The 17,547-nt window shown below is 45.1% G+C and overlaps 1 protein-coding gene across 1 annotated transcript in view; it reads left to right on the top strand.

The window, feature by feature from the left end:
- Positions 1-17,547, top strand: part of RAD9A (RAD9 checkpoint clamp component A) — a 154,000-nt gene that overhangs the window by 87,361 nt on the left and 49,092 nt on the right. Inside the window, exon 8 of the mRNA XM_082268221.1 lies at positions 5,414-5,478. Coding sequence (XP_082124347.1) covers positions 5,414-5,478 — 65 coding nt within the window. The remainder of the gene's footprint in view (positions 1-5,413; positions 5,479-17,547) is intronic.

Consider the following 17,547-nt stretch of genomic DNA (forward strand, 5'->3'; position numbering starts at 1 on the left):
CGCCGATTCTCCTTGGAGGCTTCCTCTCAGGGAAGATCTGCTGTCTCAAAGACCAATCTTCCATCCTGCTTTAGTCGCTGGCTTTAACGGCGTGGCTGTTGAAAACCAGGTGATGGATAGGGGTCTTTCAGTGGTTCCTACACTGTTGAAGGCCAGGAAGTCTACTTCTAGGAAAATCTATCATCATACGTAGAAATCGTACATTTCATAGTGTGAATCCAGGAAGGTGCATCCTCGCCTTTTTTCGGTGGCTAGGATCTTGGCATTCCTTCAAAGAGTTGTCGAACAGAAGTTGGCCTTGGCTGCTATTAAAGGCCAAGTGTCGGCCTTGGCTGTGTTTTTCCAATATCCTTTAGCTTCGCATGCGTTGATTCACACTTTTGTCCAAGGGGTCCGTCATGTGGCCCCTCCGAGGCGATCCCCGTTACCTCTGTGGGATCTGAATTTAGTATTGTCTTTTCTTTAAAAACCTCCTTTTGAGAACATTAGGGAGATTCCTCTGCTTACCTTGTCTCAGAAGGTTGCCTTTTTGGTGGCAATTACTTCTGCTTGCAGAGTATCAGAATTGGCGGCGCTTTCCTCCTGTTCGCCTTATTTGGTGGTTCACAGAGGTAAAGTGGTATTTCGACCTAGTCAGTCGTTTCTTCGTAAGGTGGTTTCTGATTTCCATCTAAATTAAGACATTGTGCTGCCTAATTTATGGTCCCAAGCATTCTAAGGAAATTGCATTCTTTGCATGTGGTTCGGGCGATTAGGGTTTACCTGGCAGCTGCTGAATCGTTCAGGAAAACGGATTATTTTTGTCCTTACGGAAGGGATTGGCTGCGTCTGCTGCGACCATTTCTAGGATGATCAGGCAGACCGTGGTTCAGGCTTATTCACTGAAGGGTCAGGTTCCACCTTTCCCTGTAAAGATGCATTCTACTAGGGCGCTGAGTGCTTCTTGGGCTTTTCGCCATCAGGCGTCAGTGATACAAGTTTGCAAGGCGGCAGCTTGGTCGTCTCTGCACATGTTCACAAAATGTTATAAAGTAGATGTGTTGGCATCCTCTGCCGCTTCTTTTGGCCAAAAGGTTTTGCAGGCTGCTGTGTGAAAGAGACTTAGTCTCTTTGAGGGTGTTTGTCCAGGTGAGCTCCTATTGTTCCTGGTTGAGCTGTATATTCTCTGGTTGGCTAAAGTTTTTTAGCCTTGTTGGGAATTACATTTTTTTTTTTTTGCGTTGTTTTGCCACCCCTCATGCAAATACTGCTTGGGTACGTCCCAATGGTCAAGAATTATATGGAGCTGCGTCTGTCAATGAACAATGGGGAAATCTGGATTTTTGTCTTACTGTAAAATCCTTTTTTCTGAAGTTCATTGACAGACACAGCACCCGCCCCTCTATCTTGAGTGGGTTGGGGTTTTTCCTCTAATCACTGCTTGCAACGAAACTGAAGCCTATAGTGTGGGTGTATGCCTGCAGGGACGGCCTCATAGGTTAGGTGTGGTAAAGCTTTTTCCTGCCTAGTGTTCTACTCCTGTAGGGGGCAACATAACCCAATGGTTAAGAATTATATGGAGCTGAGTCTGTCAATGAATGATCTAGAAAAGGATTTTACGGTAAGACTAAAATCCAGTTTACCACAAGTTGCAGGTTGTGTGCCATGCAACTGAGGTCTGACACTTTAGCAAGCCTCATTCCTTTCACCATTTTTCTTCTGCTGTCTCGAAGCACAAGCATCACTCTTTTATTCCCCAGTCTTCAAACATACCTAGAAGTCTTTCTCTAATGTACATTTAGCCCATTGCTACTGATTAGGTTCCATTATTTTGTACATGTGGAAAGATTTGATTAAGATTGTGTGTGTTTGTTTTTTTTTTTTCTTTATGGAATTAATATAAGGTGATGATTCTATCAAAAATGGGCAGAGGAGGTAGCTGAGGTCAGGAAATCTTTAAAAAATGTAAAATAGAATATCATTAGTCAGCTGTAAAGGCAGAATCTCCGGCATAGTGGAATGGCACCCCACTAGAGCTTACTGTTGTAAATCAATTTGGTGGACCAGCAATTTAAAGAACTCTTTCACACTGAGGAGTTTTTTTTAAACGCTTTTGCCAGTATGTCCGGATCGGGGGGGTCCTGAGGCACGTATTCAGCCCAGGGGGTTTGGTCCTCAGGAGTCCAGTCTGTCTATCAACATCCTGGAAATTTGAGCCATCAGACTTTGCCTACTCTGATGGATGGATCATCTTTGGGGGCGTCCGGTGCGCATCCAATCCCACAATGCCACGGCTGTGGCATATATCAATCACCAAGGGGGCACCAGCAGTTCCCTAGTGGCAGAAGTGGCTGGTATTCTGCAATGGGTGGAACGTCTTGATCCAGCGCTATCGGCAGTGCACATTCATGGGGTGGAAAATTAGCAGGCGGACTACCTCACTCGTCAGGCTCTGTGTCTGGGAGAATGGTCTCTTCACTCTGAAGTCTTTCATCAGCTGTGTCTCCTGTGGGGGGCACCAGATGTGGACCTGTTGTCCTCTCGTCTCAACCGGAAGGTTCCGAGGTTCGTTGCGAGGTCTCGGGATCCTCTAGCAGATGCCGCAGACGCTCTAGTGGCTCCTTGGGGCCAGTATCGTCTGATTTATGCTTTTCCTCCAATAAAACTTCTGCCGAGACTTCTGTGCAGAATCAAGGCTGAAGGGATTCCGGTGATTCTGGTGGCACCAGACTGGCCTCATCAGTCCTGGTAAGCAGACCTGGTAAGGTTGGTAGCCGATGCCCCCTGGCGGCTTCCTCACAGAGAAGATCTTCTTCTGTCTCAAGGACCGATCTTCCATCCTGCTTTACGATCACTGGCTTTATCGGCTTTGCTATTGAGAGCCAGGGTCTAAAGGAAAGGGATTTGTCAGAACCTGTGATTCCTGCCCTATTGAGGGCTAGGAAGTCTACTTCTCAAAGTTTACCATCGAGTTTGGAAAGCATATATTTCTTGGTGGGAGTCTCTGGAAGTTTCTCCCCGATCCTTCTCGGTATCGCGTCTTCTGGAGTTTTTACAAAAAAGGTGTTGATCAACGTTTGGCCTTTGGCACCATTCAGGGTCAAATTTCCGCTTTGGCAGTCTTTTTCCAAAGACCGCTGGCAATTAATTCCTTGCTTCGCACATTCGTGCAGGGAGTTCGTCATTTGGCTCCCCCGGTATGGTCCCTAGTGCCACCGTGGGACCTCAAACTGGTACTGTCGGTCCTCCAAAAACCGCCGTTTGAGAGTCTTGGTGAAATTCCTTGTCGCAGAAAATGGCCTACTTGGTGGCAATTGCTTCTGCACGCAGGCTCTCGGAGTTGACTGCGTTCTCCTGTCGGTTGCCTTATCTGGTGGTTCATCGGGACAAGGTGGTGCTTCGCCCCTGTCAGTCGTTCCTTCCTAAGGTCGTGTCAGGTTTTCACTTGAATGAGGACATTGTGTTGCCTTTGTTATGGCCTAAGTACCCCAAGGAGGTTGCTTTGCATCCGTTAGACGTGGTTCAGGCCATCAGGGTGTACTTGATGGTGACTGAGTCAATTCGGAAGTCAGATTCCTTGTTTGTTCTGACAGAGTTTTTGTAAGGGACCGGCCGCATCGGCTGTGGCCATTTCCACATGGATCAGGCAGATGGTGGTGCAGGCGTATTCCATTAAGGGTCAGGTTCCTCCTTTCCCTGTCAAGGCGCATTCTACAAGGGCGCTCAGTGCCTCCTGGGCCTTCCGTCATCTGACGTCAGTGGTTCAGGTTTGCAAAGCGGCCACCTGGACGTGTCTACACACGTTCACTAAGTTTTACAAAGTGGATGTTTTTGTATCTGCGGATGCTGCTTTGGGCTGCAAGGTTTTGCAGGCCGCGGTGCCAGAGACTTCTGCCTCTTGAGGGTGTTCTTTTCTGGTATGTGAGCTCTTGTTATACCTGGTTGAGCTCCTTGGTTACCTGGTTGGCTATGTTTAGCCTGTTGGGAATTGTTCTTGCTGTGTTCGTTTCCCACCCCTCATGCTATTACTGCATTCGACTATTGAAGCTATGTCGCTGTGTCCGTCAATGAACGAAAGCGAAAACTGGGATTTTTGTCTTACCGTAAAATCCTTTTCTCTGATGTTCATTGACGGACACAGCACCCACCCCTTTGTGGAGTTGGGTTATGTATTTTTCTGACCCTGCTTGTTACAAAACTGACTCTTGGAGCAGTAAGTGGGAGTATACCACCTGGGACTGCCCCATGGGCGTTCTGTCGGTTAGCCCTTTTCCGCCTAGTGTCCTACTCCTAGGAAGCGCAGCATAACCCATTCGACAAATGAAGATGTGTCACGGTGTCTGTCAATGAACATTAGAGAAGGATTTTATGGTAAGACAAAAATCCAGTTTTATGTTTTTTGGTCTACACAGATCTGTCACATTGCACATTTAAACAGGTGATCCACTTACTTCATGCTTCAGAAATGTAACTTTTTTCATGAGCTATCAAATAATACATTGAGATTAGATTTCCTCAGCATGGGGACCTCTGCTTGGGAATAATAATCTACAGTTAGACACCAGCTGATTAAAGTAAATTTTTCATAAGCGAAATATAGGGGTTTCTATTAGTGAGCTCCTCATAAAATGCTGTTGCCTGGCTGTTCTACTGACCCTCTAGCTTCAATTGATTGAGTCACTGATGTAAAAAAATATGCATTTCAGCGAAGTAAAGCTAAAGGCCTTATCTACAGACTTGTTCTGGGTTGTGATGGTACAGTTTGCTTTAAATCACCACTCTCTATCAGAGTATGGTTAAATAAGATCTGGCACTTCTGTGATTAAAGCCGAGCACACAAAAAAAAAAAAAACCTGACAGATTGCTGTACCAACACAAGTGATGTTAATGCAGCAATCTCCATTGCCGTGCCTTTGTATTCTGACAGTCATTGGCTGCAAGCGCTGATCAGATGCTGGTTTTACAGCATGCCCGTTTGTCCAAGCCGGTTGTTAGACCGACTTCTGAAGGGCAGGCAGCTGTACACACTGACCTGATATTCAGCCCATTTGTACCCAGCTAAACCCCAAGAAACTGAATGGCTCACTCTACCCAAAATGGATATATTTGTTTCTTCTACACTTGTGCATTGAATTCTCACCTGCTTATACCTCCAGAAATCTCCATGGGGGGAGTTTTTTTTTTTTTTTTTTTTCTGCAATATTTTGTCTCCTACGAAAATGCTATTGCAAAGTTTTCATTGTCCTGCAGTTTGCCTTTTTTATAAATTCTGTAACTTAGTGAGTTCATGGGGAAGAGGAGGGCAGGATCCTATGGTCCAATTTTGCAGAACCACACAACCTGAAATCTGTTTTGGGGAGAGCTGACCTTTATTTAATCTGCAACACTTATGCATTCTATCTAGCTTTTTCATGTTTTCTCTTTTCGCCTTCAGGGTCTCCTTGGTTTTGCAGAGTCCAGTTGCCTCCCCATATCGATACACTTTGATAGTGCTGGATGGTGAGTCTTTGTACATTGTGATTAAAAGTATGGCAGCTGCTGTTCACTTAAGCCCCGTACACACGCAACGATTATCGGCCGACCGATCGTCCGTCTTTTGTCCAGAGTTGTGTTTTGTTGGTTGGAATGTCCCTAGACTGCACACAAATTTTCTCGCCCAACAAAAATCTACTTCAGAAGTGATGTCATGTGTTGGTTTGATTTCTTTGTGTTCTTTCTTCTCTGAGCATGCCCAGACTTGCTCATAAGATTTTTCCCTGTCGAAATCTGTACTGACTGCATGAAAATCGGCCGTGTTTTGACGGCCAACAAAAATTTTATAGTCTGCACAACAGATTTTTTTTCGGCCGAAAAGTCGGAGTCGGTTGTCTGAACCATCATACTAATAAGCCGAAAATCGGCAGATCGGACGTTGGATGAAAATTCCCTGCCAATTTTCGACGCGTGTGTACGGGGCTTTGGGTTGTGTGTTTTTTTTTTTTTAATGTTCAGACTTTTAAGATTAACCTTTTATTCTTCATTCTTTTATTGCCAAAAAAACAAGCACATGGTTAGACAGGTATTAGGACACTTAAAAGAAAAATTACACAAATGCCCATCCCCCATGGATTTCCCTCCTAATGTGGCTGCCATGAAAGTAGAGACCTGCTATCCTGTGCCCATCCTTATCACTCTCCCTGGGGATATGTGATGGACTAAAGCTTATAAATCTAAATCGCCTCATGGCCCGTTGGCTCCCTTGTTCCAGAATCCTGAGTTTCCCCCCTCCCCCCCCCCCCGGATCTTGCCCCCCCCCCCCCCCCCCTAAGTTTTCACTTGATGGATTAACAAAGGATTTTTACGTATAGCGGACATGAGTGACCATAGGGGTGTGTTGCCTAGACGAATCCTGATCAAGCAACCTCAATTACCAGGATCTGAGTTTTCGATACTCCCAGTTAGCACATTATCTTCAATTAGTAAAACACAAATGCGATCTAGTTTGAATGACCGGTATGGAAAATTTATGCGACAAGTTGGACCAGCTTAGAGGTCACATAGGAAATATACAATATTCTAACAACATCTGACGCTAAGAAACAAGGCTATATGGAGAAAAAGGAAGCTAACTTAAATTAATCTTTAGAACTGGATGAGTGGCAAGTACAGTATTGGCACAAAATGCCTCTAGGTCTCATTAACTCCTCGATCATCAAAGCAAATTACAAGGTGCTCCTGAGGAGGTATATGGTTCCTGTCAGAGGGGCTTCCTACACTGAACAAAATTATAAACGCAACATTTTTTTTTTTTTGCCTCCATTTTTCATGAGCTGAACTCAAAGATCTTAGACTTTTTCTATATACACAAAACGCCTATTTCTTTCAAATATTCACAAATCTGTCTAAATCTGTTAGCACTTCTCCTTTTCCGAGAATCTGTCCACCTCACAGGTTTGGCATATCAAGATGCTGATTAGACAGCATTATTATTGCACAGGTGTGCCTTAGGCTGTGCACAATAAAAGGCTACTCTGTGCAGTTTTATCACGCAGCACAATGTCACAGATGTCGCAAATTTTGAGGGAGTGTGCAATTGGCATGCTGACCGCAGGAATTGAATGTTCATTTCTCTACCATAAGCCGTCTCCAAAGGCGTTTCAGAGAATGTGGCAGTACATCCAACCGGCCTCACAACCGCAGACCCTGTGTAATCACACCAATCCAGGACCTCCACATCCAGCATCTTCACCTCCAAGATTGTCTGACACCAGCCACCCAGACAGCTGCTGCAACAATCGGTTTGCATAACCACAAAAGTTCTGCACAAACTGTCAGAAGCTGTCTCAGGGAAGCTAATCTACAAGCATTTTTGGGCAGCCCGTAGGAGAACGCCCCAAGACATTCTAAATGATTACCTTCATATTTGTGGCAGCAAGATAGCGATCACTAGGTCATGGAGGTCAGCTATCTTACCTTTCGACCTACTTAAGGCGAAACTCTATTGGATTATAATACATTAACGTCTTTCAGCCATTCTGAGTGAGAAGGTAAAACTGTTTGAAAAATTCTGGAGCCCCTGGATTAGTTATATTACAAGGGGGTTCCCGATCTGGTTTGGCTTAGGCCCTTTCCTGGAGAGTGTGAGCACGTAGGTAATCTATCTTACTTATTCTTTCTATTCTTCAGATCTTTCTGCTTATTCTCTACTTTATTTGAAGTTAACCACCAAAAGGAGAAGTTATATGAAAAAATAAATTATGAACTCTCCTCGAGCAGGGTGAACCTGGGGGTTGTGACCTGGGGTCAGCACGCAGCTAAGTCCAAACTCCCGTGAGGGGGTCCCTGGCGGAACACCGGCTGGCCCTTAGATTCCACGCCCTTGGGATCCTGTGTCGCCTGCCCGCCGGGGAGCTAACATCTATAGAACCGTGACAGAACCCATGTATGGTAATGGAACTATGGGAGAAAAATAGTTCAATGCTGATGAAAAACAAGCCTTTGACTATTCAATGGTGATGTCCTTCTAAAAGGTGATGGAACCCTCCATAAATGTTAGTGCTTGAGAGTACCAAATGGAAAAACAAATGAGAAAACATAAATTCCTGGTTAGCTCATACTGAGTTTTCCACAATGGTTTAGGAACATATGAGCTAGTGTGGTCCAGAGGAGGATAAATGTTCGCCAAAGACAGAAACACAAGCTGAATAAAGCATTTGATGTTTGATTCCTTGATTCCAAAATGGACGTGAACAAAACTTCCCTTGCACATCCAGACAAATAGATGTCCTCAAAATGATCAAAACAGGACCCACAGGTCATAGAGTTAATGGCTATGTTTGCAGAACAGGCAAGTAGTATACTCATCTATCCGCTAGTTTCATGTAGGAGTGGAACCATGTTTCTCATACAAACGAATACATCTCCCAAAAGTCCATACTCCTGTACCAGCAGATCACCAATGGGGCTAGGAGAAGAGGTGGATGAGTGCGCCTGACTGGTTCCACTGGGCACAGGCTGGCTGCTTTAGAGGCAAAGTAGTGAGTGGTGCTTCATCACCACATGTTGTATACATTGTGTCTGCAAATTGTTTGAAAATGGCCACCACGCCATATCGCGTTCGCGCAATTAAAACGAGTTTGCGCTGATGAGTCATCTGTTAGGGACGCAGTAGCCGGCTTCTGGGCCCACTCCGCTCCTTAACAACAAGCTATTGTTAAAGACACCGGTGGCCTCTGGCTCCAAGAACTCGCATCTAAACCATATTCAAATCGCCGCTGAACAGCTGCTTTGAAAATTTGCAGTGAAAACTGAGGGGAAATTCGCACCGGACATTTGTGAACCTAGCCATAAGCAATGTGCATTGCACTGTGGAATATTTTGCCTTTGCTCTAACTGGCAGGAAGTCTGAGTAGCCATAGTAGGTTTTGGGCTCCTAGGATACACTCTTCAGATTGGCAATATGAAAGTCAGCAGTATGTGCTGATCCATGTTCTCTCTCTCTCTGAGTTAGATTACAATATTTAGGACTGTGCACTTTTTACGGTGCGGTTATTTTTTTGAGGGGAGGGGAATAATATAAATATAACTTACTAGACTGTTGTGGCAACCAAAACAAAAAGGGCAGCATGTGTGTTTTGTGTGTGTGTATATGTATGTATACACCTGTCAGGGGTATGTAAGCTGTCAATACATCATAACTGGCAGGCAGATCATTGAGTTTTGGAATTGACTTAATACTAATAATACTTTTGCCACATATCAAGGTTGCCATGTCTTCACACGCTGCAAAACATCATGGCGATGGCCGATAAAGATTAATTATTTGGCATTACTTGTGTATTTTTCACAAAGGTTAATAGGTTTTGAATTTGTTTAAATCTACATTTTCCTGTCATTACAGAAGATTAAGATGCAAACGATGTGTACAAATTATATTTATTGGTAATCATTTCTATATAGAAGTAGCAAAGTACGCCGTTTCCTTGTACGGCTAATTTTAGAATAATAGGTTTTATTGAAGTGTAAGGGTCATGGTCAAGTGCCAGGTATGTAGCTTGCATTGTGTTTTATAATACTTCATTGTAAACGGTTTCTAGAAAAGCTCTGGAAACACGGGGGTAACAGTATAACATTATGGTTTCACCAGAGTCTCAAAGCTGTATGCTATGGCTCCGAATGAATGTCACAAAAACAGAACATGTTTGCTGATAAATATATGCCATGACGATGTTAACACACTAAAGACTGCTGTATGTGCAAAGCAGTCGCAGTGTTAAATTCTCTTCATAAGTTCCAAATACAAAGTTACTGTAAGAAAACCACCTCTTTTTCTGCAGTGCCTATCTTCAAAGCTAAAGCTTTCCCTGTAATTATTTCTTTATGCCACCAAATGTACTTGGTCTGCCCAGGTGAATGATGGCCAGTGTCCTTAACCCCTGTAAGCTCCGGCTGTCATGGACCTACTCCCTGGGGCAGCATCATCACTCAGCTCAGGTGCTACTGCACTGAGTGACGCTCACATGTTGTGACTTATAAGAACTTTGCTCACCCCGTGGACTGACGCCACCATGCTGAAAAAGAAACGTCCCCTTATAAAAAGGTATAACAAAAGCATCTTTAAACATGTTTAGTAATGGCACTGTTCAAGCGCATATTTTTAACATAATCGCAGGCCTTTTCACTCTTTGTACACCTTTCTCCCCATTCTTCTCACGGTGGCCATTTTCACGAAGAGCAGATGAATCCATTTTCCTTTAGTTTTTGGAACTATGCCTAGAACTCTGGGCCTGCCTTCTGGAACATGTGACAGGAACATCCCAGTATGCAGTTGTAAGACCCTGGTTACATCACCAGTGCGTCCACGAAGTATAAACAACAAAAAAATGAACAAGTGCATGTAAGATGATTGAATGTCCGCATGCAGAGCAGGTGATGTGATTTTAAATGACGTGGACCAAGGTCTTAAAGCGGCTTTCCACTCAATTTATTTTTTTTGTATCCCTACCTGTTTAGGCCGCCTAGGCGATCCCCATTGATTTCTGGGATATTGGCATCTATCCCAGGAATTTTCAGGAAGCCTAATAAGGAAATCTTGCATTATTTGAATACCAGAAATGACGACATGACAACCTGCAGTCAACAAACTGTGCCGCCCATTACTGCGCAGGCGCAAGATCGGAAGGCGCACACTGGGTAGCCAGCTGCACCTAATCCCGGAAATGCAAACAACCCCCACTTCAGAGGCCCACAACTGAGATGGCCCCTGCCTGCTTCTGAAAATGTGTAAGAGATTACGAATTTATAAATAGCATGAAGACATAAAGGATCGTATGCAAGTATTAATGTGCATACACTGACCATCATGGGAGAACTTAAAAAAAAAAGATTAGGGGGACTGGAGCTCCGCTTTTAGCTTGTTCCCTGGATTGATGAGCATGGATTATACAGTTTATGCTAACCTTACCTATTTCTTTTGCATATCAATTCCTGTCTTTAACGCAAGGGCATAACCTACCTTACTATGTCGGAAAATGAGAGCAGCGAGGAGCTCTCAATAGCCGATTCTGATTTGAAATACGAGCCATTAGAGCATAGTGGATCAGGAACCAAACCAGAGGAGGAAACCATCCCTCCCAAAAGCTTAAGAAGATCAGAAGACCTAACTACCACCAGCTTACCCATACACCCCAATGGAGCTAGACCCTAGGAAGAAGAAACCAACACTAGAATAATACACCAGACCCGAAAAATGAGACTTCTTCTGAATTAGATTATTTTTTGTTTTTCTCTCAAGATTTGCTTTAGTACATTGTGGACCAAACAAATCGTTTTGTAGAGCAACATATTGCCACCAACCCCAATTTATTCTATGACCATACAGTGCCTTGAATAAGTATTTATACTCACTAATATTTTCCACATTTTGTCATGTTACAACTAAAAATGTGAATGTATTTTATTGGGATTTTATGTGCTAGACCAACACAAAGTGGCACATAATTGTGAAGTGGAAGGAAAAGGATAAATGGTTCTCAAATGTTTTTACATATATCTGATAATTATGTTGTGCTTTTGTTTACTCCTAATACCCCTAACTAAAATCTAGTGGAACCAATTGCCCTCAGAAGTCACCTAATTAGTAAATAGACCACCTGTGTGTAATTTATTCTCCGTATAAATACAGCTGTTCTGTGAAGCCCTCAGAGGTTTGTTGGAGAACCTTAGTGAACAGACACAGCATCATGAAGGCCAAAAAACACACCAGACAGGTCAGAGATAAAGCTTAAATATACAGCCAGAGCTACAATTGAATGATATAGATCAAAGCATATTCATGTGTTAGAATGGCCCAGTCTAAGTCCAGCCCTAAATCCAATTGAGAATCTGTGGCAAGACTTGAACATTGCTTTTCAGATGCTCTCAAACCAATCTGACAGAGCTTGAGCTATTTTGCATAGAAGAATGGGCAAAAATGTCACTCTAGATGTGCAAAGCTGGTGGAGACCTACCCAAAAATGCTTGCAGCTGTAATTGCAGCAAGAGGTGGTTCTACAAAGTATTGACTCGAGGGCTGAATACAAATGCACGCCACACTTCTCAGATATTTATTTGTAAAATATTTTAAAAACCATTTATCATTTTCCTTCCACTTCACAATTATGTGCTACTTTGTGTTGCTTTGTCACATAAAATACCACTGTACGTTTGGTTGGCGACTTCTCACAGTGGACGATTTGAAATTGTTTTTTGGGGCTTACAAAGATAAAGTAAGTGCATGCCTACTGGTCCACCCACCCCTTATCTACCACTTGCCGATTTATTCTATTGTCATGTCCAGGACACGCTATGACATGATCATGCGCTTCCTGCATTTCCATGATAATTCACAGTGCCCTCTCCAAGATCATCCCAACCATGATAAATTATATAAAATATGCCCCCTTATAAATTCTTTTCGAGTGATTTGCTGAAATGTATGTTCCAGACCAAAACATTTGTGTGGACAAATCCCTTGTCCACCTAATTGGCCAGCTGAAATTCAGCCAATATATTCCTGGTAAGAGGGCCAGGTATGGATGAAAACTCCTCAGGATCAGGATATGTGTACGCCTTACTCGTATACAAGGCAAAGACTCCCAGCTCCAGCACTCTGAGTGCCCAACGTACATCATAACCAGCGGCAAAATTGTCTGGGACCTGGCATACCCACTGCTCAAAAAAGACTACCATATCTTTGTCGACCAATTTTTATACTGGTCTGCCCCTTTTCTGCCACCTTTACCATAAAAAAACCTTGGCCTGCGGTAACACCAGATAAAACGGGAAAGACTTCCCACAACATTTTGTGGCGACAAGGCTATAAAGGGGGGAATCCGCAAGTCTGAGGAATGAGGAAGTGTTGGCTGTGAAGCGGAGGGACAAGAGATGTTTACGTTCTGTCCACCATCCACAATGATACCCTGGTGGAGATTCACAGAAGACGTTGTAAATGCATCCGCAATTATAATACAGTTCATGGGGGGGGGATTTAGAGTGATTGTAAAGGCAGAAGGTTTTTATCCTAATGCATTCTATGCATTAAGATAAACGTGTGTAGCAGCCCCCCTAATACCTACCTGAGGTCAATCTAAATCCATCGATGTTGCACGAGTGACTCCTTATTGGCTGATACAGCAGAGCAACGTCATTGGCTCCTGCTGCTGTCCATCAAAGTCAGTGAGCCATTGAGGAGAGAAAGGGGGCTGTGGCTCGGCTCGGGTGCCCCTACAGCAAGCTGCTTGATGTGTGGGCACTCAACATGAGGGAGGGGCCAGGAGCACCGAAGAGGGACCCGGGAAGAGGAGGATCTGGGTTGTTCTGCAAAACCACTGCACAGAGCAGGTAAGAATGACAAGTTTGTTGTTTTTTTTTTTTTATTCGTTAAAAAAACAGACTTTAGTACCACTTTAAATGACCAGATGATACAGCCCGATCTATAAACACGGAAGTCCCGTTTATGTTATAAAAATGTTTTTATTTTATCTCTTCCATTTGGCCATCTAAAATGTGTTCATTTATCAAATGTCAACAGAAAGGCCCAGCACCTCCCTAAATAAATTGAAGAAATTTGCTAAGTTTATCAGCAAAATGTTCCCCAAAAACATTCCCCCCCACAGAATCAAGAAGACTCCAAAAGAAATGTGTATGCAGCAGAGGAGGCATTGGAGAATGCTTCAGACATTATCACACATCCCTAAGATATTCGATCCCCCCCCCCCCCCTTTTTTTTTTTTTTTTTTTTTTTTTTTTGTAACACCCTGCCATTTCTCTATTTCAAATAACTGTGGATCATTTTCCTGCTACCACGTTTTTACCTTCCACATTAACTGACCCTGGCCGTTTTACTGGCGATACCACTGCCTACTGTATGGATTGTTTCAAAACCAAGTTTGTAATTCCCAGAATAGGGTCTGGAGACCGTAGGCTTCAAAGAGATTTGGGTGGGTAAAGCCTCTACCCCTATCTCCATTCTTTTCTGGCTGAGGGTCTAAGCTTGATGGTCATTCCTGCTGCCTGGATATAAACTTTTTGCTGCACTGATCATATTGCTGCCTGTAATGACTATGGACAGTATTGCTGCTTGGACAATTCCTTTTGCTGCTGCTGACCATGTCTCTGTCCGCTACCTGGACCAATGCTTTGGCTGTACTGACAGTATCGCTGCCTGTGTGGACTATAAACAGTATTGCTGCCTGGACTATTCCTGTTGCTGACCATGTCCTTGCCTGCTTCCTGGACCAATGCTCTTCTCTGTGGAGCACTGCACTACTAAAACCACAAGTAATCTTTTTGTTTACCCTTTGCTCACCAGAATGCATTTTGGGGTGTAATTGGTATGTACATGCTATGTGTTAGAAATATGAAGAGCCTTCAAAAATGTAAGGTTGTCAGAAAATTTAGATGTGAAATTTATGCCCCTAGAACACCTAATGGTGCTTCTTGGATGTTGGGCCTCTGTATGTGGCCAGGCTGTGTAAAGCCTAGTACACACGCAACGAATTTCCGCCGCCGGTTGTCCATCTTTCTCTGTCGCTCATTGACAGACGTAGTCCTCGTTGATTAATAACAACTCGAGTTATACTGCCCTCTACAGGAGTAGGACTAGACGGGAAAGAAAAACGTTCTGGCCACACCCTAGGGGCAGTCCCAGAGGGTATATCCTCTCACTTCCTGCTACAGCAAATCAGTTTTTTTCTGTCTAGTTAGGAGTAAGGACCTAGATGCCTTGCTAGGATCTTCGGTCCTGGCAGGATTTTTTTTTCTTAGAAAGATTTTTTAGACAGCTTTTTTCTCCAGTGTTCCTGTGAGATCTTCAAGCAAGTACGCTGAAACTGGGCGACGGGCTGGATGTTGAGATCCAGTGGTCACCCCAGTTTAGCCTACGAGCGCGTGCAGGCCATAGCTCCGCGCTGGGTCGGCCGCGACATAGTCCCACTGGACGGGGACTGACCCTGCAAGTTAAACGTCTCGCTTAAACGCCAATGACCATGAGTCACGGCGTCCGTATTGGTCGACAGCCCTCCCACCCCGGTGGAGAGGGGTACTGTCAGGAGTTGGCGCCCGCCTGGTTCCGGTATGGTGCGTAGTATGTTCCCCCTTTTTCCCCCTGACGGGTTTGTGGTGAACGCAGGCCCCTCTCTGAAATGGTAAGGATGGGTCTCCACTCTATCCTATAACATGTCACAGATCCCCCTATTTGAGTGTGATTTTTGTGAAAAATAAACCAGGAGGCTTGGTTTGGGAGCTGACAATCTAATGGCATTTCAAAACTGTAAAGATGACTGAAGTCAGTGGCAGTACTAGAATATTACTGTGGTAGCATAAGGTATCCTACCTGTCAGAGGTGTTCACAGGGCGATGTCTATGCATGTATAACTGCAGTCCAGATCGCATTCCTCCAGCAAGGGCAGGCTGCCTTCCGACGGCCCACGGACCGCATGCGGCCCGACAGGGTCCGGTACCGCCGCCCAGGCTGATCACCATCCAGGGTGAAGTTTGGGGGGGCGATGCACTCCCGCAGGCCGCTAGGCCAAACACAGCATCCCGCAGGCCGCTGCTAAACCGCCGCTATCCTAACAGGCCGCCGCCATTGTCTTGCAGAGCACACGAGGCCGCCATATTGGCGTAGCCTCGTGTCTCCAGCATGGGGGCGGCCATGTTTGAGGTGACCAAACACCTCGTGGAGCCAGGGGGAGGCGCCGGAAGGCGTGTTAAGGGGCGGAGCCGCCTCCTTTACCCAGGAAAAAGGGCCAAAGACTTCCTGTCTGTAACAGGACAGCACTGAGCAAGCTGATGAAAACTTCTGTGCATCAGGGATGAGCCTTGGGGTCTCTCTCTCTCTCTCTCTCTGTGGGGTCCAAAAAGGCAGGTAACACTGAGGGGCGCTGTTGCGACTGGGTGATACAAAAAAAAAAAAAAAGAAAGTTTTTTTACTTTGTCGTTTTTTGTCGCTGGCAAATGTCTTGTATAATCATTGACCCTGCCGCATAGGTATCCCCACCTGATCCCCTCAAGGTGGCCGCAGGACCCTCCAGTAGCCCACTTGTTTTTAATGCATTATCGGCAGTTTTGGAGTCTTTGGTATCCGGGGTGGAGGTGGCCTGTCAGGGACGGGGGTCAAGAAGCGACCCCCGCCTACCCCTATTTTTTATCTGATACTTCAGATACGGATTCGAAACTGGTCTATGCAGCTGCAGGTCCCTCTTATGGGACTGTTGTCTCAGGTAATGTCTCCTCAGCAGTGAGGAGAACGTTTCTGCCTCCGCCATAGAACAAGAGTGGTGGATGCACTAGTTGTGTCCGTCCGGGAAACCTTTAGTCTTGAGGTTACACCGGCAGAGGTAGCTGAGACTGAAATTCCTTTTTGGTACTTGTTAGCCTACCAAAAGGGCGAAGGATTTTCCTTTACCCAAATGGGGTCGTTTTTAAACGAACCCCTGTTATTTCCTAACGCATGGCTAGGCGCTATCCGTTTGAGGAATCCCTCTTTAAAGGATAGACGGTACCACCTGCTGTCTTGCCACAGACTGTTAGGATAAAGAGGACCTTCCCTTTCTGCTCATAAAGAGTTTGTTCGTTCCGCGAGGACGGGCGATAAGGCGAAACCCTCCAAAGCCCCTTTAGAGGGGTTTCAAAGGGCGCTGGTCGGCTAAACAAAAAGTCTGGCTCAGCCAAGCCTGAAAAATACAGCCTGATGCACCCCTACCCATCTCTGGGGTGGGGGGAGGTCTTCACCGGTTTCCGGATCCATGGCTTGCCAGAACCCCGGACTAAGGGGTTCGCGAGGTCATACGGTCAGGATACAGGATCGATTTTCGATCACTTCCACCAGTGCGATTTTTTTCCCTTCTAACATTTAACGGTTTCAGGGGTTCTATTCAAACCTGTTCACAATGCCCAGGAAAGAGGGCAAGGTGCGTCCAATTTCTGGACTTGGGGAAAAATAGAGTCCATCCGAACAGTGGTGGCCTCCCTGCATCAGGGGGATTTCCTGGCGTCCATAGACATTTAGGATGCCTATCTTTATATCCCCATCATCGCAGGACATCAGCGTTTTTCTTTGCTTTCCCAAAGATCATCCCTGGTTCCCACCAGGAGACTGAACTATCTGGGCCTAAAGTTGGATACATCCTGGGCAAGAGTTTCTCCTTGCGGAGAAACTCCAGAAGGTTCAGTCAACGATTCGGATGTTGTTGTCCGTCAATTGGCTGGGACTGATGGTGGCCTTCTTAGAGGCAGTACCGTATACCCAGTCTCATACCCGAATTCTCCTGAAGGAGATTCTTTTCTAATGGAATCAGAATTCCGATTCCCTGGACAATCGGATCCGGTTGAGCGAGCGGACCCGGAAGTCTCCGATGCTCAACCAGGGGAAGTCATTCCTTCCGATAGTATCCAGGTTACCAATAAGGGTATCGGAACTGAGAGCGATCAGATTTTGTCTGATTTACTGGATCGAGCAGCTCTAGAGCAGCCCGATTCGGATCTAATCGCATATGGCCTCTTCATCCAGAGGTTTTTCACTAGCTGTCCCTTCATTGGGGCACCCCG

The sequence above is a fragment of the Pelophylax lessonae genome (assembly GCF_965119305.1).
Source record: "Pelophylax lessonae genome assembly, chromosome: 9".
NCBI lineage: Eukaryota > Metazoa > Chordata > Amphibia > Anura > Ranidae > Pelophylax > Pelophylax lessonae.